Genomic DNA, 25,187 nt, shown 5'->3' with positions numbered 1-25,187 from the left:
CAGTTTTAATTGGGGGCGCTCGAAAAATGGTCCATTGTTCCAAGTCACGGGGACTTGAAGTTCTGCTCTCTCGTTCTTTACATACAGTGTGTGCGCTTTCACATCCGCTCTCGGACCTCTTACCAAATGAAATCGTTTCCTTGTGATTAGGTTAAGGTTACGATTATAAATGTACTGGAGTCAGTGGACGTTCCTGAGAAAATCCATTTTATATATATATATATATATATATATATCATCTTTAAATGCATAGTTTGTGGGAGTGTCCCATAATGATTAAGATACAGGGAAAAAAGAGGCCAGGCCTGTCGTCTTAATTCTGACACCAACCAGGATGAATTTAGGCAAATTGTTTCACTTGGTACCAAAATTTTTTCATCTGTAAAATAATTATAACACTGATTCACAGGGAAGTTGGCATCTTTATGAAGAGCTTTGAAATCCTTGTGGAAAGCACTATATATGTACATCGGCTAAGATAACATATTTTTCTGTTTGTTCAGTGGTCTTGTATGCTGGTGACATCTAATCAAAAAACTTATTTTTCCTTTGCCTTTTTCACATACCCTTAGCTAAACCCAGGAAAAACAAAAACTATTTATCTGCAGGCTTTATCTAGTAAGTTTGTAGTTGGGATCAGTGTTCCACATGGCAGCTCCTGGTTTATAACATCTATTGTAGCCACCTCTTAAATGTCCCTCTTAATTCAATGTAATGAATGCTCCCATCTACTTCCTCCTCCTTGTGTTTAATGTGCCTCAGCTGCTTCTCAGATCATACTTTTCACTACTGTTCTTTCTCCGTTCACTATTTACTTTTGCCGAGCCTGCAGCAGTATTCTGACACCACAAACTGGTGCAGGTTTTTGTAATTCATTGTAGAAGATTGGGACCAGTTGGGTTTTAAGAGTGGATCACAGCACTGAATTTGCTTGTACAATTAAAGGCTCCAATTAATTGTTGCTCTGGGTTGCTAGCATTGATAGCGTTTATCTACCTGTGTCATTCTGACTCCCCTTTTAAAAAAAAAAAAAAAATGTCATCAGCTAGATTCACTCAAGTAGCATGGTGTGCAACTTGTGGTTCATGCCCCATAGGCCATGTGTTCATTGACAGTCCGTCCGTCCCCCCCCCGCAAGCCCCATTTTCCAGGGTTGAATGTCTTTGCCTTTTTTGTGACACTGAGTTCCTTGCCAGGCTCATGTTGAACAGACAAATGGAGCAGACTCTGGTAAAGCAAAGTTATCTTCTCTGAAAAAGAAACTTCAGCCGGTTACCACATAGTTTTATGAAACAACTTGTCCGTGCATCTTTAGCAGATCCTCTTGTTGTGCGGACAGGCTTGGCTCAAAGGAAAGCTACAACCATGTTCTTGCCTAAAAGAGGGATTTCTTTGTACCTCGCAACAAGCCAAGCTCCTCCCAGAACAAAAGGCTGGCTAGGAATCTGCGGTCGGTTTGTTTTGGAGACCATGTAGTAACCAGCCGCGGTTCTTTATTCAGCGAAGACAACGCTCTGCCTCGCTTTCCCAGAGTCTTAAATTTGCCTGCTCTAAGCATTGTTAACCAGACAGACGGAGACATAATAGCCTGGTTAGGCCTCTCACCAGGTGGGGGACACCCGGGCTCTTTTCTCTTCCCCAAGAAATATTCATTTGTGCAAAGTGGAACAGTTTGAGCAGAGAGGATTTGAGACCCCTGCCTTAAAATGCCCTATTGCTGCCTGGGGTTTGAGACCCTTTCCTGAGCGGTAGGACACCTGGGCTCGGGTCTCTATTCCAAAACAGGCAGAGGGATTTGAAACCAGGTCTCTCTCACCCTAAGCAAGTGGCCTAATCACTGAGCTGCAGGTATGAGGAGTGACACAGTTGCCATGGTCACTTTTCTTAATTTTGAGATCAGTTTACGTTTTAAATGTCAGTGCTACTTTTTTCTAACTGGCTGCCTTACATTCAGCTTGGATGCAGAGGTCAAGCTGTGTTTTGTTTCTTGCAACAACAGTATTGAGGATTAAGTCAGAACGTGCATATTGATGTTCAAGCTGGCACAGAAACACCCCACGTTACCTATGGCAGCACTGCAAAGCAAACAGGAGTGCAGTTTCTCAGTAAAATAAGTAGATCACAAAGCCATTCGAAAGGTACAGTTCTGGCTTGCTTAATCTCTGTCCGTGATGATGACCTTTCCTTACTCCCCTTTGTGCACTTCCGGTGGGAGATGCAGACAGTCTGTTTGAAAATGCAAAGACCCCTTAGTTTTGCCTCTCGGATTTGGACTGTGTTGTTTTTTTCAGGTGCTGGTACAATAGTCAAAGTGGAAATTGGAAGAAAAGACAGTGGGGATGGGTTGAGTTTTTTGGTGTTTTTTTCTTTGTTGTTTATTTGTGGGGGAGGGGTTGTTGGTCCCCCCCACTTTTATGTAATTTCTATAGTACTGTATTATATGAGGGTCTCACCGACTTAACAGATGCTAAGGTTCAACTCGTACCCCCCACCCATTTCACAGGTGGCTGAACTCCAGCATGGATGGGATTTGTTGCTGCAGCGTACTTTAAGAGTCCAGAAGACCTCGTCATAACCTGTTCACTCCCTAGAACCGTGCATTTTCTGCAGGTGGGAACAGTAGTGTAGCACAGCACTAGAATAGCCGTACACAAGAGGAAGTGCTCTCTTTTATTAGGTAGGGTTGCTGTGCGTGGTCCCGTTACTTTTGGGGATAACGGAGCAGAATTGCCTTGCAGACAGAATTCTGAAATGGAAAGTCATGTGAGCAGCCATCTCGCTTACAGGTACAGTCAGGGAAGAGCCGGTCACTAGGCACTCTGAAACGCTTCACAAAGCAATTAGAGCATGAAAGACCTTGGTTAAAGCCAAATTCTGGTTCCATAATGTGAAACTCTTGCAATGAAGTGTGAATCCTTCAGACCACCTGGCCCCCTCGTAAGGACTTTTATTTGTCTGCATCTGCCTCTGAAACCCTGGGACTCCTGCTCATAGCAAAACCTCTTATCTGAATGCTGAGCACTTGCGTTAAAGGAGCAGCTTCACTTCTGCACTTCAGACTGACGGGCACTTTCAGGCAAACAATCAAGACATCAATAGGCCTGAAACCTAATCTTACTTTTGAGAGCCTTCCTGCATCAAATAAAGCTCATTCCTCTTTTCTTCCTTTTGTAATGTGTCAGAGGCTTAATTTATATGTTAAAATCAAAATGACGTGTGTGCGCACATCCCCCCCCACCATATTTTATATCTATATGTAGATATCTATAGACAGTCTCATATATAGACATGCATATATATGGGTCTGTCTATCTGTGTGTGTGTGTGTGTGTGTGTGTGTGTGTAAAATGCATGTCTATATATATAATATATATGGGAGTGTGTGTGTAAAATGCATGTCTATATATATATAATGTGTGTGTGTGTAAAATGCATGTCTATATATATATATATAAAATATATATGGGTGGGTGGGTGTATAAAATGCATCTCTCTCTCTCTTCTTTCTTTGCTTTCACCATTCCTGTAAACTGACAAGCTGTGAGCTTATCAGATACAGTATCACTCTAATGGTTTGCTTTTGTTAATTAAAAGCAGATGGCAAGTAGCTGAGAAAAATATGTGGCTGTTGATTAAGCAGAAAGAAAAAGAAAAGGATTTTGAACACATTAACTTGCATACGTGTATGTGCAAGCATGTGTGTGGTGTGTGTGCATGTTCATATTGTCAGAAAAACATTTTTTTTCTCTTGCATTTCAGCGAAAATGAAGGCTGTTTTTGTGCCAACATTTTCATACAACATTTTTATTTTTCACTGATAATTCTAAACCTGTGAAAAAAGAAGTTGAAATAAAATACATATATTAAATAAATATATATATAATGGGAACATCAAAATGAGCTACTGGTATTTTATTTTCTGTTAAGGTAAACTGTATGGAAATATTTTACCTGTTGAGTCAACTCAGAACATTTTGTTCCATGCCAGTTTAGCCTTAAACTGTGTTCACCTGTACTGAACCAAAAACCACAACCAAAATACATCTTTCCTTCAGTCTCTTCTTGTGCTGACTTGTCAGAAGGTATCACACACATCTCAAGGCTATAATATGTTATAGGAAATGTCATCTACACAAGAATTATAACTGAGATTTGCTTTATCAGAAACCCAGTTTTGGCTTAAAATGGCACAGATTTTTTGTTCAGTTCCTGGTGTGTGTGTGTGTGTGTGTGTGTGTAAAATGCATGTCTATATATATATATATATATATATAGTGTGTGTGTGTAAAATGCATGTCTATATAATATATGGGGGGGTGTATAAAATGCATGTCTATATATATGCAGGGGTTTAGGTTGTAGCCTATGAGTGCTCAGGCAGGCAAATACTGCAGGGTTTAAGACAGAGTTGCTGGGAGGTGTGAATAAGGGCAAAAGAAGGTAGAAGGACACACAGTTCACAGCATGTGAAAGGCCATAAGGTAGAAATGGTCTATGTGGTGTTTGTTGAGCTAGAGAGCTAGAGCCGCCTGGAAGAAGACTTCCTCAAGAACGGCACCATCAAACCCTTGCTATACTTAAGATACATCGATGACATCTTCATCATTTGGACTGAGAACCTGTAATCTCTGATTGAGTTCCATCAGAAATTCAACAGTCGCCATCCCTCCATCCGACTTTCTTTAGCATACTCCTGCACCTGCAAACCCTTGCTATACTTAAGATACATTGATGATGTCTTCATCATTTGGACTGAGAACCTGCAATCTCAGATTGAGTTCCGTCAGAAATTCAGCAGTCACCATCCCTCCATCCGACTTTCTATAGAATACTCCAGCACCAACATCTCCTTTTTAGACACAATGATCAGTATGCAGAAGGGTAAAATACAGACCACAGTATACAAGAAACCCACAGACCAACAGACATATCTGCACAGAACCAGCAATCACCCGAAACACACCAAAAAAGCTGTGATACACAGCCAAGCCCTCAGATACCACCGCATCTGTACTGAAGAGAACACCCGGGATCGCCACCTCACCAATCTTAAAAAGGCTTTCACCCAACAAGGACACTCCTCCAGAGGGGTAGATCTCACGTTTGAAAGAGCCACCTGGATACCACGTGAAGAACTGCTGCAGTACAGAAGAAAACCCCCCACAAATCGCACACTGCTGGTTATGACATATCACCCCTCCCTCAAACCTGTATGGAAAATCCTCAAACAACTGCAACCCATGCTAGACAGAGACCCGATTCTTAAAAAGATCTTCCTAGAGCCACCCATCCTAGCCTTCAAACAAGCACCAAACCTCGCTAACTTCATCACCAGAAGCAAACTTCCTCAAGCCCAGAACACACCAAAAGGATCCAGACCGTGCCAGGACAAGAAATGCAAACCCTGCCAACACATCTCCACCACCCCCACTATTACTACACCCCACGACAGAGCCATCAGCATCCCAGGATCTCACAGCTGCACCTCCAGAAATGTGATATACCTCATCCAATGCACCAAATGCCCTGATGGAAAATACGTAGGAGACCAAACAACAACTGTGCACCAGAATGAACACGCACCAGAAATCTATCAAAGACAATAATACCCAAGTACCGGTGGGGGCACATTTCTCACAGGGGGGCCACTCTCTCTCCAGTCTCTGTCCTGATCCTCAAGGGAAACTTACACAACACTTCCCAGAGACGAGCCTATGAGCTCCATTTCATCAACCTGCTGAATACTAGAGATCATGGACTAAACATCGACATTGGATTTTTTGGTACATTATAATCTGCCTGGCAACTGACTCCTCAGCCCAGCCCAGCCCCTGGCTTGTTTCATTTTTCATTCCATCCAGGAAATGCAAACACCGACTGCTGAGACTTCCTTAGCCTGACGAAGGGTTTTGAACCTGAAAGCTTGCTTAATAACTTTTCTCCAACTATTTGGGTGGGTCTAATAAAAGATATCAAATTCACCCAAGGAACCTTGTCTGCCTATGTCATATATATATACTATATATATATATATAGTGTGTGTGTAAAATGCATGTCTGTATATATAATATATATGTGTGTGTATACACCCCCCATACTTTATGTATATATAAAAGTGTGTATGTACACATGCACGCCATATTTTATATTTGTGTATATCTCTGTGTGTCTGTGTCTATATATGTATACGTACACACATTTATATACGTGTGATATATTTATATATGTTTACACACACACGTGTATATATAATGAGAGAGAATCCACATTGTAATTAGGGCCTTTGCACTGTAAAGTAGCATTGCAGTGCAATGAGGACTTCTCTTCCCATTTGCCCTAAACATCCAGGCGGATTTAAGCTCTTTAGGGAGCCAGGCTGTGTATGTGTGCTGGAGTAACCTCAGCTCTGTTAAACCCCAGTTTACTAGCTGTTCCTATAAAAAGTTGTATGAAACTGCAAGTGTTGCATTAGAAAACCTCCTTGTGTCAAAGGAGTCTTGCAGGGGCTTTTTGGGGATGTAGGCTGGTGAATGGGAGAATTTTTTATTTTTTCCCCCTCTTTGGGCTAATCTGGTGTTTGGCTGGGGCAGGTCATTAGGGACACAGCTTCTGTTCCCACATCTGTGAATGCCTTGTTTGAATTTGGGCTAGTTCTTTCACATCTTCGCTACTGTTTCCTATCTGTGGACTAGGGTTTATAATCCACACAGGCAGTTTGTGAGTATTTTAAATTCCTTTGGGGAAAGACTGTTAAATGCAGAGTACTAGTGTGTTCTTGCTTGCGATACGCCCCCTTTACATCATTCTCCTTCCTCACGCTAGATGACTAAATCGATCTTTTTTTTTTTTCCTTGCCATAAAGAAATGCACCTAAAGGGAGACCTAGGGAATCCCTTTCAGCATCTTTCTTCTGTGGATGCCCTTTTCCTGCACATAGTTTTAGTGCCCTTTACTGGGTCATGCGATTGAGCAAAGCAGCCTCCAGAAAGGCTGCTGATCCATGGATAATAAGGCCAGAAGGGCCCATTGTGCTCATCTGGCTCATGCTCTTGCATGACACGGGATCAGGTTTCATTTTTGTTCCAAGTCCAATTGTTTAGGGTTGAACTAAAGAAGATCTTGGAACAGGGTGGAGGGGGCGGAAACAATCGGACTTTAATAGAAAACTGCCAGTGATGCAGAATCCACCACAGCCCTTTGCCCAGTGGTCCTCAACCTTGACAGCCTCAAGGCCCCCCTTGGAAAATGCAGCTCTTAGTTTTCGCTCGGTTTTTGACTACAGAAAAATGAGACCCATTTTTCTGTTGCAAAGAGCTTGAGAAGCTCACAACAAGGCAGAAAGAAATCCATAATGTTAAAAACAATTTGAAAACCAGGTTTATCTTGTGCATCATGTTTGCACACCCAGCCTTGTACCCTATGACACACTGGAAAGGATCTCAAGGTACCCCGGAGTGCCACGGCACCTTGGTTGAGAATCAGTGCCATAGCAAGTGGTATATTACTCCCTAAGTCAGTGCTTTATTTCTAGTCTGATTTTTGTCTTACTTCGGCCTAATAGGATCTTGTCATTCCTTTGTCTCCCAGACTCAAAAGTTTTCTATCAGCAGATTTGTTCCCTCCAGTCCTGAGTTCCTACAGCACCTATTTGGGGAACTTGCTGGCAGCCTAGTTCTCAGCTATTCATGTGATCCCTTTCATAACCCCACTGAGTTCTCCCTTAAAGGCTGTGGCGAGGCTTCTCGGTCCCTCTGCTCCTCTTGAAAGGCAGCTATCCAACTTCCAACCTATTTTTACCCACGTCCAGTTCACACCCACTTTTTCTTGTGCCATCATTGTCCTTTTAGCTTCAGCAGCTCTTCTCTCTCTATTTAACCTGATCTGTTCGTGGGGAGGCATGTGTCCGCAGTTGGCCTTTGTTTTGCTAGGTTAAACAAAGCCAAGCTCTTCAGGTCTCCACTGGGAAGGGAGATGCTCCATTAGCTTAATCGCCCTAGTGACCCTCCTGTGCATCTGCTCCGGGTCCAGTTCATCTGTTAAATGTAGGTGACCAGAGTTGTACACACATTCCAGGGCAGGTTTTACCAGTTCTTTGTACAGTAGTATTACTACTCTCCTGGAAATCTTTCTCCTGCTCCATCCTAGGAGTGTATTTACCTTTCTCTTGGCTGCATCATTACAGTCACTCGCACTCCTCCCGCGATTGACTAATGCACAAAGTATTTATAGACCATGATAGTCATCCATTAATCTTCTTCTGATAAGCTCAATAGAGTGAGCTCCCTGTGCGTTCACTATAAAGGATGTTTTCCAGTCCTCTCATTATTCTCATGTCTCTTCTCTTAACTTTCCCCAATTTATTGACATCTTTCAACTATATGCTCCAAAAGTATTGCAGTAATGGTTGAGCTGGTGTCAAATAGAGCTGTTACCACACTACTCCTCGAGAGTCTCCTGTTTATACATCTAAGAATTGCTTTAGCCCTTCTGATCGTGGCCATGTGCTGGAAGTCAGGAGGGATAAGCATCTGAACACGATCCCCACGTCTCTGAGTCACCACTTCCAAGATTAGGTCTCCTGTCCTGTAAGTGACCTGCATTCGTTTATCCGAGGTGCATGATTTCAGGTTTAGCTTTATTAACACGCACATCGTTGTCTCGTACCAGCCCACCAAGTAAGCCAGATCGCTAAATCGGTGTCCTGTTCTTCTACTTGCTTAGCATCCTCTCAGTGTTTGGCAGTGGCAAAACTTGTCAGTAGTGATATGCATCCCTTCCTCCTCCCTTCTAGGCATGTTGGGGTATTATGCAAAATAAGGCTGAGAACCAGTTCCTTTGGGTCCTTCTTGAAGAGCGCCTGCTATGTGCTGTTTTCTTATTACAGTTTTATTTTGAGACTAATTGACCACGTTCATCCTTTTGATGCGTACCATGTTGATTTCTACATGGGTCCAGTTTCCTTTCAAATGCTCTGTGGTACCCAGGGAAATGCTCGACAAAAGGCCAGGTTTACATAGACTGCACTGCCTCTTATCAGCCAAACTTTTGGACCCTCCTAAAATACCAGGCTAGTTTGATAAGAACTGTTTTCTGTAAGCCCATGTTGATTGGCATGGATTGTATTACCGCCCCCTAACTCCATTAATAAAGAGTCTTATCAGCCATTCTCTTACCTTCTCCCAAACGGCTGGTTGGTTGTTTGGCCTATAATTAGACAGGTCATCCCATTTACCTTTTGAAATACTGCCATAACCTACTTTTATTTCCTAGTCCTCTGGAACTTTGCCCAGTCTTCCAAGGCTTTGCAAAATCAACATTAACGATCCAGAGAGCTTCTTGGCTGACTTTTTTTTGAAGCTCCTGAATACAAGTTTTCTGGATCTGCTGTTTTTAAGTGTCCAATTTACTTTGTTGCTCTTTAACATTCCCCTTCCTGATGAATGCACATTGACTCCCCCTCCCCAAATATGCTTGGCACTTTTCAAATGTTCTATGATTGATTTAATTCTTGATCCCACATTACAGTTTGGAAAACTAAGGCATGGGGAAGTGAAGTAAGTAGACCCAAACTGCACACTCAGGCAGTGTTGGAAGCGCTTGATTCCTGTGCTAAGGCCACTGAACCCTTTTCTTGTAGTATGACTTTTACTCTCTGTCATGGTCTGCTGGAAGTGCGTGTTCAGCAAACCCAACCTATTTTCTCCCCAAAAGTGTACAAGCATCATGGTGCTACCACATCGTACCTAATCGTGACCACACCAGAAAATAAGGTTTCAGACACTGTTCCCTGGCTCAGCTGTACAAACCAAACAGTCGGCTTTGCTGAATTCTGCATTTTGTTTCTGAACAGAGATGTGATGGTGGCTAGTACATTTTGCCATTTAAGAACTCATTCTTCCTTTTCCCTTCATGGTTGAAACTTAAAATACTAGAGCATTTTACAAGTAAAAGGCAGACAATGTCGTTGTATTTAATGACTGTCTCATTTAGATATCATTTATTTAAATGATTAATCCTCTTCAGACATGCATATGATTATCTGCAGTAGTAAAGATAAACCTTGTGGGGGATCTTTGAGGCTGGTTGGTTTTGTCTGTAGTCTATTTTTTGCTCTCTTACATTTTGAATGTAGCCTTGCTTTTAGCTTTTCATAAAATGGGACTGCTGTGATAACTGGTTATAAAGGAAAACGGGGGTTTCTTTTATGGATACTTTGAAAGCGTATTAGGCAGAGAGTCAGGCTGGGTAGATTCTCTCCTAGGCTGAAGCAGAATGACTACATTGGGAACAACATAAATCTTTACTTGACTGCTGTAGGATGCTGTAATGGGGTCCATTTTTAACTAGTTATATGATTTCAAATCCAGCTGAGCAAAGATCTCTACAATGGCTGTTGCATGCCTCCAGTCACTACTTAGCCCTCCTGTATGTGTTGTTCCATGCAGTAGACATCATTAATGAGATCTGTTTTAGATGATGCGCGTTCCTCAGCTACCAGAACCTGCTAACCTTAGACCTAGTTTCTTTTCCCCACATTATAATACCTCTGTGCCACTTACTCACAATGCTGAAAGGCTTGAAGTAACATGACCCTGCCGAGGGGCAGTACTCTTCGTGCGAGAGCCTAGTATCTATCTGCTTTGACTAAAAAGTCCTGAAGGCGTAGGATGATTGTTGATCGTCCTTCTGAACTTAAAAGATTGAAAGTGAATAACAAATAGATGTTTGACAAAAGTGAACAAACGTTGGAACGCAGGCACCGGTTCATATGTGGTTATTTAATTCTGTAACTCCCTTCTGTAACAGATGCGTGTATGGCTAAACTTTGTATGTTTTACCCTCAGCACCTGGCAGCAGTGGAAGAGAGAAAGATCAAATCTTTGGTAGCCCTCCTGGTGGAAACACAAATGAAGAAACTGGAGATCAAGCTTCGTCATTTTGAGGAGCTGGAAACGATCATGGACAGAGAGAAAGAAGCTGTAAGTGCAGGAGATGTTGTCTCCCATATCCTAGAGCAGAACCATTGGCTGAAGAGATCTGTGTTGTAAGGACAGTTGGGTCATTAACAGATCCCTCCTCATGTTTCACGGGGGAAATTTGTCTGGAGATGAGGAGAAACTTTGGCTCTGAAGGTGGTCAGGGGTTGGAACAGGTTCCCAGAGGAACTATGGAGTGTCCGTCCCTGGCAGGTTTTTCGAGAGCAGGTTGGACAGACACTTGGCTGGGATGGTTTAGTCGGGGATGATCCTGGCTTGAGCAGGGGGTTGGACTAGATGACCTCAAGAGGTCCCTTCCCCTTCCAGCCTTACTTTCCAATGACCCTGTGATTTAATTTGCCTCTCAGATATGTGCCTCTAGAATCTCTTTTCTATCCCAAATTAGTACCGTCTGTTCCCCTCACCCACAGCTGTGTTCGGACATGGGGTTACGGCCCACTGGTGCTCTGGGGAGGCTACAGTTGAGCGGTAACCAATATCTGAGTCAAGAATAGATACCGTTATCCAAAGAGAACAGGATGGGGAACAGCTTCTGACATCTAGCTTGGGTATGGGCTTTAGAGAAACCAACCCTCTGCCTCTTCTTTTTTACTTTGGTTTCTGTCCAAAGTTATATTTTTAACCTGGTTGGTCTTTTTCTGTTCCTGTTCCTGGAAAAAGTTGCCTCCACAGCTCCCAGGAGCCTGCGTCTCCTGCTCAGCACTTTCTGTGTGTGTTTGCTCAACCTGGAGTGCCCTCCCAGCGCAGGTGCTGTCCTTTGGGGATAGTCAGGTGCCTTAACCTGTAGAGCTCCCTGGGCAGATTACATACCTCTGAGCTGCAGGGTGAAAGTGCGGCTCTAAGAGGAGGGAAAACCAAAGGAGGTTACAGTGATGGCAAGAATTGGGATGTGATGGGGAAGCAGTTGGTTAAAGGGGACAGAAGAAGAAAGAGCAATGGGATAAGGGAGAGGGGCCAAGAAGACAGATGTGGGGGGAGGAGGTCAGTGGAGGGGAGGGAGAGCCCCTTCGAGTAAAAGACCCTGTGCTTTTGTTTTGGTCTTGGGAAGGGCCTTGGGTTCTTCCCAGCACAAATGCAGAGATCCTAAAACAAGTGAACGGCAAGGGCATCAGCCATTCTTGGTTTCTTCAGTCGCTCCATTTCGCTGTCAGCGACTACTTTACCAGCCCCTGGTACGCGTTCAAAATCGGGAATACAACAGAGGAGGTGCAATGCGTGCAGATTTGTCACTGGTGGCTGTGGTGTTTGCTGAGCCAAGCTTTGATTCATTTGTTGACTGTTTTTCCAGATGAGACCTTGTGTCCTCCTAACTACGGCAATGAGCCCAAAATAAAATGTTTCTTCAGGGACTCGTTGCCTTTTCCATACCCCCGTGGATTCGTTTGCTGTCCCTCTCGTGCAGAGGATGGTGGCAAGATGAGATACTGACACATAATTCTGGGTTTTTCCTACTCATCCTAATAGAGTTAATGGAATTTACATCCTTGTCCTGGCATTAATCAGACTGATGGGGTTTGACAAACTGGTCTCTTATCACAACTGAATGTCAACAAGGGTTTCCTCTTTGCTCGGCTTCCTCTGCTGTTCCAGCGTGGCATCTGCCTCTGACACTGATTGGCAGCTCAAGAAATGGCCGTAACTAGGTTGAAAAGGCTCTCTGTGAATCTCCTTATCTTTGGGGGATGTAGTCTGTTACAATGACATCCCTTTCTCCATTCTGAGGCGCATGACATTTTCCTTTTTAAAATGTATGTAGAAACTTGCCCCCTGGCTCCTGGTGGCTAAAATGCAGCTTTATTCCCCTGACATCCTGGATATTTAGCAGAGTAATTAATTTAACAAAAGGAGAAGTTCAGGAGTGGTGTTGCGGGCTCTCTGTGCACGTCCTTCCAGCTGTACTCAAGTTGTCGCAGCCCTGTGTTAAAGGTCACCCACTTGTTACTGCTGGAAGACATCCCCCACTTGGGGCTGGAAGGGACGGGGTTTTAGGCACTGCGCATTGTGTTTAATTTGTAATCTGAAGCAATTTCAGCACCGTCAGCTCAGATGGCGTGTCTGGAGGCTCTATAGATAGGAGCCTTGCTGACCCAGACTTTGGGGTAACACATGAATGAATGCATTCTTTAGTGCGGAGGGAGGGGGAAAGCAGAGGGTGGGCTGGTGACGGCTGTTGTAGCGGTAAAGAATACATCCACACAGCAGTTGCTTTTTGCAGTATCCCTGTGGATTAGATCGCTTCTCTTTTTGAAAACATTTTACACCTTGCTCCAGTTGTAAATGTGGTGGAGAAGCTTCTGTCATTCCTGGCCACGGCACTCTGCCTCTCCCCCACCAGTTTGTTTTTTGGGGTTTTTTTTTAGTGGCCAGGCATATTTTTAGGCATGTGTTGGCATTGTGGGAATACTCATAATGGCATCCCATTGGATTGCCTTCTTGAGATGTACTGTAACGAGATGATGGCATGAAGATGGAGAGGCGGGGACATGGTAGCACATAAAAGCGTGCTGCAGCAGTACTTCCCTTTATTCAGCCTTGCTCTTGGAGCACTTGCCATAATTCTGCGGTGAACTGCCTACCACCTCTTGGCTCTGCTTTCACACAAGCACCATCACATCACTGGTGTATTTGTCCCTTCGTTTGAGCAGATTCCTCCTGGTAACGTCAAATCGGTCAAGGACACAGAAATCATAGCAGGGTGAATAAACATGTCATGGTCATTACATGCTGAAAAACATTCCCCAACAAGAGCTATGCATTATTCATTAGTGTCCCCATCTGGTTCTGTTTGTGAATGCCTGCTCTGTAGCAGAAGGCTGTTCTCATGCATGTGGTGGAGGTGAGTGTCTGCTACATGGGTGGAGTTGGGGGGTCTTTGTGTGTTGTGAAAGGGTGCTCCTGAAGATTAAAGGCCTCTGAATGCAAGCAAAGTGTTAAACCCCAAAGCACGGCTTGTTGCTTAAAGCACTCCCCTTCGAGCCTGGAGAGAAGAGATGCAACTTTTTGTAATGTGGGTTTTTAACTTCCATGGGTTTTTTCACTTGATTTAAGAAATCATAACCACCATCACTTTTTCCTTCCTTCCCTAGGAAGAGACGGCTTAGCCAGAATCCAGACAAAGGCAATTCATATCCACAGAGCATAATTCAACCACATGGAGATTGCAGGGGAATTAGGAGAGGAATGTATTAGCTGCCTGTCTTCTAGGCTGATACTGGTTTCTGATCTGCTTCCTAGTTAGCATAGAGAGGATGTCTGTTTAAATGAGGTTGCCAGCTGGCATAGTTCATACTCAACTCTCCGCAAATCCAGTTTCTCCACATTTTCACTAGTTTCTTTCATGGCTGCCTGAACAGAAGGGGTTTGTATAGTTCTGGTGAAAAGTGTTGTTGTAAACCTCCACCAGACTAAAGGATGTATGCTTTGTATGTTAAATGCTGCTGATTTTAAACAACTCGGATATTTTTCAAGCGAGTTATGGCTTAATGTACCAGGCTTGCTGACCATGATGAAACACTCACCAGGGGACTTGCAGTAAGAATCCAGTTCTGCAGTTAACAGATTTATTCAGTGTCTTGGTTGTGGGTTACAAGGCTTGGCCTCTGAACTCCCACAGTGACCTGTTGGTAAAAGAAGTTGAAGGGAGAGTCATCCTGCTTAAACTGCCCCGCGTATAAGCCAGAGCCAGTGACAAGTGGGTCATGGCGATGCGCTGCTCTTACTCTGGAACTGGGGCCTGTAGTGTGTGTTGCGGGGGCAGAACTTGATGGTGAAGGATTTCCACAGGGGATTCCTCGGGTTGTATGTGGTTAGGACATGGTGACTTTCTGAACATGGTGCAAGGCGGTGACTGGATACCGGTGAAGGTTTGGAAATGAGTGCAGGTTGGCCATTCATACCGTTTATCTTGTAGACAACTGTAGTGGCATTGCCGAGGCCAAAAGCACCACGGTAAATTTTACCTACAGCAAGTAGCACCGGGCAACACCCCTCATTAATAGTATGTGCTGTCGCTGACTGGGGAGCAGTGCTGGGCTGAACAGATGTTCCCATCTGGTTGTAAGAATTTCTGGAGGACGTGACCTTCCTACACCTTCTCGATTGTAACTTAGCTGTGTTCTCTCTTTCTCCCCTGGCTTGACTGTAGCTAGAACAGCAGAGGCAGCAACTGCTGACGGAGCGCCAGAACTTCCATATGGAGCAGCTGAAATACGCTGAATTACGGGCTCGCCAGCAAATGGAGCAGCAGCACAGTCAGAACGCCCAGCAGTCGCACCAGCACTCCAGCGGGCCGGGCATGAACCCACTTGGGGCACCCGCGCATCCGGGCTTGCTGCCCCATCAGCAGCCCCCTCCGTACCCCATGATGCATCACCAGATGCCCCCTCCTCACCCACCGCAGCCAGGTAAGAGATCAGTGTGACAGGTCTGTCTGCACCCTTTGTGATGGACTTCAGCTGGGAAAGAAAAGAGGCAGTGCTGAGTTAAGTTGCACAGAGTCGCACGTGGATTCATTTAGCGTGGTACTTATGATATAATAGGTGCCTCTGACGAAGCGGGGAGGCAGTTTGAGGCCAGAGTGCTTCACGCGATTCCCCGACATAGCTTCATTTGGTCACTCTCCTCAACCTTGCCATAGCTGCAGCCTGCCTTTGTCGACAAGCCTAGAATCAGGCAATCAAAGCATTTGTGTTTCTTTTTCTTGGGTTGGTTCTTGCTTATGTTAGGATACGCGAGTGAAACCTGGCATCTCCCCAGTATCCCTGTTACTCACTGGTTCAGCAATGCTTCTTTCCAGCTCTTCTTACGGAAGGCCACTTGTCATCATTGTCATCCCCGTACCAACCTGGAGACACTCCAGGGCAAAGCCAGCCCACGTCAGCATGGGAATAGCAGCTCTGAACATTTTCCAGGTGCCAGGAAAAGTGCACCAAAAATGAATACGTTATTCTACCCTTGTTTTCAGTGTAGCATCCCTCACTCCTGCCACCAAAATGTTGGTGGGTGGGTTGTAAGTGCTGTAAATGCAAATGTGTTGCTGGCCTAGATTATTCATAACAAATAGCCAGTATTTTGCTACTATATAAAGATGGAGAGAGAGTCCCTGGCGGGGAGAGATCCTGCAGTCTGTATTAGACAGAACACGAAGAGAATGGGGAAGAAGGGGAACTAGAAGCAGAGGGAAGAGGATGCTAAAATAAGCAGCTTGGATACGCAAGAGACCAAAGCAGAGTGAGAGGAAAGGAGTGGGGAGCATGAGTGCAAATTCCAGGAGCAGGGGATTTGGAAAGAGCAGAGGAGAGGTACCTCATGCACGGGAAGCGAATGCTGTTTAGGGACAGGAAGCAGTGGAAGGAAACGCATGAAAGCCAGAGTGGGCATCGGAGCTAGCGGGAGCAACAGGACAAGGCGGGCAGAGCACTGGCAGGGAAGAGCAATGCGAGGCTGCAAGAGCTGTGCCTCTTGCTACTTTGCTTCCTTGCAGTGAGTGAAGGCAAGCTTCTACCAATTGAATTTCCTGGAGGATGTTCTGGTTTGTAGGCAGCTACTGCTGAGGATTTGCAAGTTTTTTGTGAGGATTTGCTGAGGACTTTCTAATCAGCTGTGTAAACTCCAGTGCCTAAAAGAGCAGTTGGGAGACTCCATTGGTTCCCTCACCTTCTCTCAGATTCCACGAAAAATCCATCTCCAAAACTAGAAAAAGGGTGGGGTAAAAGAACACCCCTCAATAGAAAGAGCAAATTCCCAAGCAGTTTTTATACATCATAAACAAGCAAATTAGGGGATCTACATCCTTTGCAGGTCCCCTTCAAAGACCTTGAAATCTGAGGTTATGGGCCTTGGGTGTTGGTGATATGGTCAGAACAGCCGGAAGGGAGTCTGTTATTAGACATCCCATGTTCAAATGTAAGAATGAAGAGGTATAATAGAGGGAGGGTTAGTGAATGGGGTGGGAGCATGGACGGTGATGAAGTTGTAGTAGTTGAAGTGTGAATGAGTGTGAGGCACTGAAGGAAAGCAGATTTTGGAACAGTTTGAAGAGTGAAGTGACTAGACTTGGTGAGGCTGGATACGAGGAGAGGAGGTAGGAGACCACGATGGCTCCCAATGTCGGGAGCATCACAGCGTGTGTAGCAGAGACTGATCTTCAGTAACAGAACGGTCCGTCAGACTCCTGCCGCAGCCGTCCTGCTTCTGGTCGTCTCTTGCAGCAGTTAAAGTGACTCCTTTGTCAGGTCAGCTGCAATGATCCAAGTGATGCATGACTTTTTCCATGCAGTAGAACAGAAGCATCCTCCCCTGTCTGGAGTCCAGTGCTGCTCCCCAACTGCTCTCCTAGCTTTTTCATCCCAATTCTCTGAACAAGTAAGATGTCCAGTAGAAAAGATCAGAGAGCACCACGTATCTGTTACTTTGCAATGAAAAAAAAATCCAGCCAGTTCCAAAAAAAACCCCCAAAAAAACTTTTGAATCACGCTTACAAAATGTGCTACTGTATTCTGCAATAATGGGCCAATCAATCCATGCTCCATTACAGTGATACTGTAGTGTTTGGGATGGGGTAGCAGAGTCTTAAGTATGAAAGGCTATTGGAGCTCTTCAGGTAAAGGAATCTAACCCACAGGAAACCAGTAAACGCCAAAAATTTACAGCGGGCAACAGGGAGGATGACAACTCGGGTGCCACTGTGGAGTTTGAAAAGCAGATAGGTAAACATGGGGGACAAATTGCTTATCAGAAGTAGAAAGCCAGAAAGAATCAGTGGATTAACATCATGGGTAAAAGGGAAAAATGATGGAGATACATGTTGCCAAGGCAGCGAATGAGTTCATTGCTTTGTTCTTCAGTGCTGAGGAGATTCTTGCCTTTGGACCGATTCTTTTCTGAGGATAAAGGTAAGACATTTTCAGAGGCTGAGATATCAGAAAAGGTGCACGTTGGTAATTTAACATTCAGTTAGTTCCTCGTCCCAGCTGGGCCATCCAGAAGTTGTGGTGGAGCCTAGAAATGAAGTCACTGACCCGCTAGCAAGAGATTCAGCGTCTCATTATAACTAACCGCTTTTCCAGAGGACTGTAGGGTAGCAAGCATCGTTGTTCTTAGGGTTTTGAAAAGTGCTGCGGGTGAGCTGAGGGATTAAAGACATGGAAGCCCTGCATTTGTACCTGCCAAATGAGCTAAAGTGATGATTAAAAACAGAGTAGCACCATGTGGAAGGTAATGATATGATGGTCTAACAAGCAGCTTTTGCAAAGGAAAGAAATCCTTGCTAATGTCCTGTGGGGGGTTTTTTTTTGATCATGTCCATAGAGTAGTTGATAAAGGAGAGCTGGTAGATTATTTAGGCACTGAGAAGGTCCCCCGCAAGAGGCTACGGAAGAGTTAGTTATGGGATGAGATGTGGATGTTGTCGAGAGCCAGTAACTATCTTGGAGACGGAAAGCAGAGAGTGGACTTAGTCGATATTTGTTCTGGTAAAAGGTGTGCTGCGGGGGCCACAGTGCTCCAGGTGAGATCCTGTATTAAATGCATGTTCTGGGAAAGATCAGTGAAGTGGCAAAATGCAAGTGAAAGTGTGATGGAGGGAGAAGGCAGGGCAGTGTGGCACCTCTTAGGCTAAATTGTGCAGAGAAGCATAGCTTCCCTAATTGGAGAAATGGGGATGGAAGGGACCTCCATGGGTCACGTCTGGGTCAGTCCCTGTCCAGACCATCCTGCACAAATCCATTGTCTAACCTATTGGCAAAACTACACAGTCAACCCTGACACGACCATGAAACCTAGATCTTCCTTCTGCGTCCAAGGCTGTTAAAAATAAAGAAAGAAAAAAATGCTCGAGAGATCCAAGGAAGGGATCCATACCCCTTGCTTCAGAGGAGGGAACCCCCCGCCCCTAGCCTATACCAGTCAGACCATGGGGTAAAATTCCTTACTGACCCAAAATATGACAATTGGTCTGATCCTAAGTAGAGCCAGATGCTTTGAATGGTCATGTGGAGAGCAGGGTATGAATAGAAAGGAATAAAGTCCTTTAGATGCAATGCATAGGGAAAGGAGAAGTGAAGAAGGGGGCACCGCTGAGTGGGGCAAAGGTGGGTTGAAGAGCTCAAAAGGAAGAAACAAAGCAGTTAACCCACTGAGGGAAAGAAGGGTTATAAAGCCTAGTTAAGGTAATGGGGTAAGAATCCATAGTCCCCGTTGAGACCCTTCTTAATGCACCTTAGTCCATAGATGATTTCTTGTTATGCAGTCTCACGTTCGAGTTTGGTTTTGAAAGTTTTAAGAGCAGCCACTCTGAGAGAGATCAGTGCTGGGGTGTCTAGAGAGGTTGAAGTGTCCCACTTTTGTGTCTTTTTAGAATTGATGTCACATCGGTGTCTGCTCCTTTTTTTTTCATGTAGGGATTGGCCTGTCTGTCCAAGGTGAACTGCAGGGGAACACTGGAAGCAGGTGATGGCAGGTGTGACGTTGGTAGAGGAGCAGGTGAATGGATCTCAGATGTCATAGTTGTGTTTGGTCTAGTGATGATGTGGTCTGTCTTGATGAAGGGGCATTGCATTGCCTTGCCTTGCCTTATGGCTTGGTGAGAATAGAAATGAAGCAGCCTATTGCTGGAGAGATGCTGTTTTTAGGTTGCGGGGGCTGCCCATAAGCCAGGATAGGCTTGTACCCAAGACTGCCTTGAAGATGGTTGTCACTTTCCAGGACAGGCTGGAGGTCTTGTAAGTGTAGGAGTCCCCACTTCCGATCTTTACGGCATGCATCCTGATCAGAACAGATCCAGTTGTAGTGTAGAGCTTGGCTCTAGTTGTGTGCTTCGGGTGGAAGCTGGTGGTCTGGAGGTAGTTGTAGCGGTCACTTGGTTTCTGATGCAATGTGATGGTGATTTGGCCCTTGCAAAGTTTCACAGCGGTGTCCAAGAAATGAGTTTGCTCAGTGAAGTATCCTGGAGCCAGTGTGAGGGAGGGTGGAAGCTGTTAAAGTCCAGGTGGAATTTCTCTGGAGATTTCTTCCCACGTGTCCCTACGATGATGCCATCAGTGTCACTCGGGTACGCCCGGTGGGGAGAGGCCACTTGCAGAGGCAACAAGAGTTCAAGGTTTGGCATATTGGGGCACCATATGTGTGCTCATGATAGTACCATTCATTTGTAGCTGTTAGGGATTCTCCAAATTGGAAAGTTGTGTGTGAAGACAGAACAGGAGTGTGATAGAAACGAGCAGCAGCATCTGGGATAATGTTTCTTATGGCCTGTAATCCATCCTTGTGGGGGCTGTTGGTGTGCAGAGATGTGACATCCAAGGTAACTAGTACTTGGTTTGCTGGAAGCTTGCCAGTGAAGCCTAGTTTGTGTAAGAAATTTGTGGTGTCCTTCAAGTAGCGGACAGCTCCAGTGGTATATGAGAATAGGGTAAAGCCAACACAGTCAGAAACTCCCTCTGTGATGGTGCCAGTGCCAGAGACCACAGCTTGCCAGGTTTGTGGATCTTGGGTTAATAAGTAAAAGGTGCTTGGTCTGGGTTCCCGGGTGGTGGAAGTATCAATCCTCTCGTGTGTGTAGTCTTTAAGAGCTGTCTCGGTTCTCTCTGGTTTTGTCCTGTGGGGTCTTTGGTCAGGAGTTTGCAAACCTCCATGTTGGGAACCTCAGCTCCGTGTGTCTGCCGTTCTGTGCATGACAACAGTGTACTTTAGTAGCCTGTTGTATGATAATATTAGGGCTGTTTTAAGTCCAAGTATGGCTCTGTTCCAGAAGACTGAGGTGGTAACATAAGCATTGTTGTTTTTTGGCAATCTAGGCAGAAACCATTAATGTACAGGTCCAGCGTGGGACTTCAGCCCTCAGGTGGAGTCCAGGAGGCGTCCTTCCTCTTGTGTATGGGTACGTGGCAGGTTGATCGTTGTGCGACTCCTTGTCATGGAAATATTCCTTTGGTTTTAAGTGGTGGAAAAAAGCCTGAAGGTCCTCATACAGCTCCACCTTACTCAGTTGTACAGTGGGGTAGAAAAGAAGACTACGGGGCAGTACAGATCCCTTGGCAGAGCTGAGTGTGGTTGGGTAGGGTGATGACATGGCTGTGGATTGTAGGGTTGTCCTTGGAGCATTTGTTTGGAAAGTTTTTGCTTCCTTCAACTCCTTTGAAAGAGTGGAGGTTTTGGGGATGGGCTTCAGGGCTGGAAGCAGCAATCTCCAGGTGGTTCTGTGTGCTGTCTGCAAGGCTGGTGCTGATCTGTTCCCATTTGCTGTGTGGAGTGCTTACTAGGGAGAGAGTGAAGCACAGCTTGTCAGAATAGGCCAGCGATTCTCCACGAGCATCCATGGGGTGCCTTGAGATCCTTTCAGGGGTGCCACACAGCACTGTTGGGTGTGCAAACAGGATTCACAAGATAAACCCCAAGGTTTCAACTAGGGATCCATACTGTTATAACCATTCTGCCTTGTTGTGGTCTTTCTGAGTTATTTGTAATGGAAGAATTGCTCAGGTATTTCTCTGTAGTCCAAAAAAAAAAAAAAGAACAAAAACTACTCTGGCACTTTTCCCGAGGGGTGCCTCAGACCTGTTGAGGGGTGCTTCAAGTTTCAAAAAGGTTGAGAACCACCGGCATAGGCTGTGTGATACGTTGAACGAAGCAGATCGGTCACTTGGAGTCCTTGGGTGTGAGATTCATCTGCCTGCATCTGTCCAGGAAGAAGATACTCGAATATAACCGAGCAAGTTTGTGTAGACCGATTGCAGTCCGCTTCATTCAGCTGAGCACGGTGGCGTCCATGAGCAGAGGTACTTAACTCTTAGTCTGATGTTAGAGAGAAGGCGGCAATGTGGCATCTTGTAGTTTAGACGGGACCAGCGAACACTTCAGAAAGGTCCAAACTGGCGAAGGGAATCGGCACAATGGCAAATGAAATGCAAAGCGGTGCCTGGTAGAGAGGAAGCTGTGAAATGCTAAAAGGTTAGCTTGTGCCAGGTAATACTGGTAACGTCATGAGGTTATCCATGCCAGCAGCGAGGTCTCATCTGGAGCAGTAGGTGCTGTACTAGTCCCTTTTGGGATAGGCTTCATGGCTGGGTGCAGAGCTCTCCTCAGAGCGGAAGTTTCAGCCTGGGAAGGGGCTAAGAAGGATGAAGGATCGCATCTACATTTTACACAAGGTCTTTGATCTGGATGAGATCTAACGTGGTGAGCAGATCATCACACCTGACTTCTTACAGCTTCCTCTGAAGCTGGGCAGCAGTTCCCATGCTGCAGTGCTGCGATCAGAAACAGGACTGAAGCAGTCCAGCAGTTCCCGTGTCACAGCATTTATTCAGGGGTAAGAATTCAGAGTTCTCAAGCAAACACTCTCTTGGAAGAGTTCAGGGGCCTAAGCAACTTCTCTTTCCTCTCTTCCTCTTTCACCCGGCCTCTGTAGTCTTCTGCAGGGAGCGGAAGTCACCTTGGGCTACCTCAAAATCCTGCGCGAGGTTCGGAAAGTTTGAGAGGAAAACCTCTTGGGAAGACCAGGGAAGTTGCCCTCATTTCAAGTAGCAAAACTCTCCAGCTTCCAGCTGAGATGACTAGGGGTATTTTTTGTTCTTGAAAATGGGGCAAATTCACTGCGGCCTTCAGCATGAGAAGTTTGGTATCCTCAGGGCCAGGATTTGCCACGTGCGACAGGAAGGGGCTCCTGAGCCAGAGACTCCCAAAATGACCTGACCATCTGTATGGCAAAACAGGCGGAGGAGGCCACTCGCTGCTTGATATCCCTTTTCTTTGCAAGTCTTTGCATCCCAGCAGTGTGAGTATCTGCTGGGAGAGCTCTTAAAACGAAGCAACCTTGGCAACAAATACAGTAAGTCGCATCTTACAGATGCCCCGCTAAAAACTTGAGCATTAAAGCTGCGCTCCCATCTCTCTTGTTGCATGTGTATAATGACAGCCCTCGTCTCAGAAACACATTCCTCCTCTGATTCTTAGTTTTTCTGAAAGATGCTTGAAGCCAGCATTCATCCATCTGAATGTGTGCTGTCGAGAGTGATCCCTTTGCGACAGGGCTTGAAACGGAGGGAACCTGAATACCTCTGCTTATTAAAGTTCCTTGGCAACATGTGGAGTTAGGTTAGTTACCCTGCTGCCTGGGAAGAGCTCCAGATTGATTAATTCCACACCGCTCCCCATCTCCCTTTTCCATGGCAGTGGGATGCAGCTTTCCTCGTTTGTAGTTTTCTGCTAGGCACCGTGCTCACGGGAAAATATAATCCCTCCTGAGAGAAGCCGACAGCCTAATTCTGTCCGTTGCTGTTCTGCTTTCCACCAGGAAGACCGTCGCATTTCTAGGGTGGCCAAAGCAGCATCTGTGTGTCGTTTGGAAAGGCTTTGGCATCCTTTTTAGATGAGGAGCCCCCCAGTGAGCAGGCGCACCTGGAAGAGACTTTGTGCTTACTGTTTCTGAGCTACGCCTCTCTTTTCTCAGCCTTCCTCTTTCCAGATAAATCACTAAATATATGGGTAAAATCCACACAGATGAGATTTTTTTTTCCTAGTCTGCCAGAGAACTTGGCACAAAACTGCCAGCAGGCCTTTAGATAAGAAGCTAACGGCTTGAATGATATAGTTCAGCTGTTTCAAATTGGCTGCCATCAGGATGAATAGCTTAGTCTCAGCCTAGGGGACCCTCTTTCTGTGGCTGTTGCAAGGGACTTCCTGTCTTAACTTTAATTCTGCTACATCTCTGTTCAGGAAACCTACACTTTTGTGGGAAAAAGCATCAAGTTTCCTGGGCGGACCAGTCGCCATAGGCTGGTCCATTTGCCTTCATCAGGAATTCCCAATCAGTAAGTCCAGCAGACTTTCCAGGCCCAATTTTTCAATGCAGAAAACTTTTAAAACACTGGTGAAACCCATTTGCTTTAGAGAGAGGACAAATAGAGACAAAAATGGGGGAGCCTTGTTTCGAGCACTTTCACTGGAGATTTGAAGGAAGTTGGGATCAAAGAATTATTTTCCAGCAAGAGTTTCTCCTCCACGTGAATCACAGTCAGCTTATGGGTTTGAGCCATTATTAAAGTAACTGAAATTTGAATGCCCCGAAAGAGCCATCATGTTTCAATTACTTTTTCAATTCCAATGACGCGGCCCATGATATGAGTGTATGGGAGAGCCTTCCCTTCCTGAGGAAAGAAGAGACGCTGGAATCGCTCATCACCAGCGAACTTCTAGAGGAACAGGGAGATGTCCTCTGAGCCCATCACATCTGCAGCCTCATAAAGACTTCTCTTTTATTATGGAGTAGTTAAATAAGTAAGCCTTAAAGAGGATTTACGCTTTGTCTCCCTCAAGACGCGAGAACTATGTCCCAGTCTTGGAGACCAGGAAAGTCCAGACAAGAGTCAAGTAGGTAGAGGGAAGTCAGCAAGGGGTGGTGCTGAAAGAGGAACTCTTGGGCCGGGGAGAGGTTATTCGTGGCGTTCTCAAGGGGTGGCCCTGTACCTGCGCTCTCATTAGTGCCCTCGACACACAGTAGGATAGCGCTAGCGAAGCATGCCAGCAGCAGAGTGGAGAGGCATTGCCACAGAAGATGGGCATTTTGTACAGAAAAGGCCAGATACTCTGAGAAGTGGAATAGTAGAAATGGTATGAAATATAAGGGTTCAGAGTGCAAGGTCATGCAGCAGAGACAGGAAACGGGTCATGCCATTTTGCAAGGTGTTAGCAAGACTTCCCGGGGAACGCTGCACAGTGCTGGCCAGCCTTGTTCAGAACCGCTCGGTTCAAATGAAGGAGCCTCGAGAAGGGCTGTCGGGTAGTCTGGGAGCAGGGGAGCCTAGCCTAGGCGAGGGGACTTGCTGGACCTAGCAAACAGAAGGCCGAGAAGCGATACGTTCACCTTCTGCGGCAACACCATGTGAGGAAACACTTGGGAGGAAGAACGACCATTTAAGCTGTGGTGTAGAGCAATATTGGCATGAGCAAATGGGTACAAATCGACCTTGATAAACTCCAGCTGGAAATTAGAAAGCATTTACCTATCAGCAGAGGGAGGATCTGAAACGGCCTTCCTCCCAATGAGGAAACCAAACTGCTTGAAGATGGGCCTTGATAAATCTAGGAGAGGGTTTGAGTGACATGATTGCCAACAATAGCAGAAGACTGGCTCAAGCGGGACAGTCTGTTGCTAAGTGGCATGGTTTAGGCAGCAGGTCAGGAGCAAAGCCA

The 25,187-nt window shown here is 45.5% G+C and overlaps 1 protein-coding gene across 1 annotated transcript in view; it reads left to right on the top strand.

Moving 5' to 3' along the window:
• SMARCC1 (SWI/SNF related, matrix associated, actin dependent regulator of chromatin subfamily c member 1) overlaps positions 1-25,187 on the top strand; it is a gene marked incomplete at its 5' end in the record, with an annotated part of 138,659 nt that overhangs the window by 96,621 nt on the left and 16,851 nt on the right. The window contains 2 exons of the mRNA XM_006035676.3: positions 10,845-10,979; positions 15,142-15,400. Of these exons, the coding sequence (XP_006035738.2) occupies positions 10,845-10,979; positions 15,142-15,400 (394 nt within the window). The remainder of the gene's footprint in view (positions 1-10,844; positions 10,980-15,141; positions 15,401-25,187) is intronic.

Source organism: Alligator sinensis, unplaced genomic scaffold (genome assembly GCF_000455745.1).
Source record: "Alligator sinensis unplaced genomic scaffold, ASM45574v1 scaffold1296_1, whole genome shotgun sequence".
In the NCBI taxonomy this organism is placed as follows: domain Eukaryota; kingdom Metazoa; phylum Chordata; order Crocodylia; family Alligatoridae; genus Alligator; species Alligator sinensis.
The sequence above is the reverse complement of the archived record's forward strand: the minus strand, read 5'-3'. Positions and strand labels throughout refer to the sequence as shown.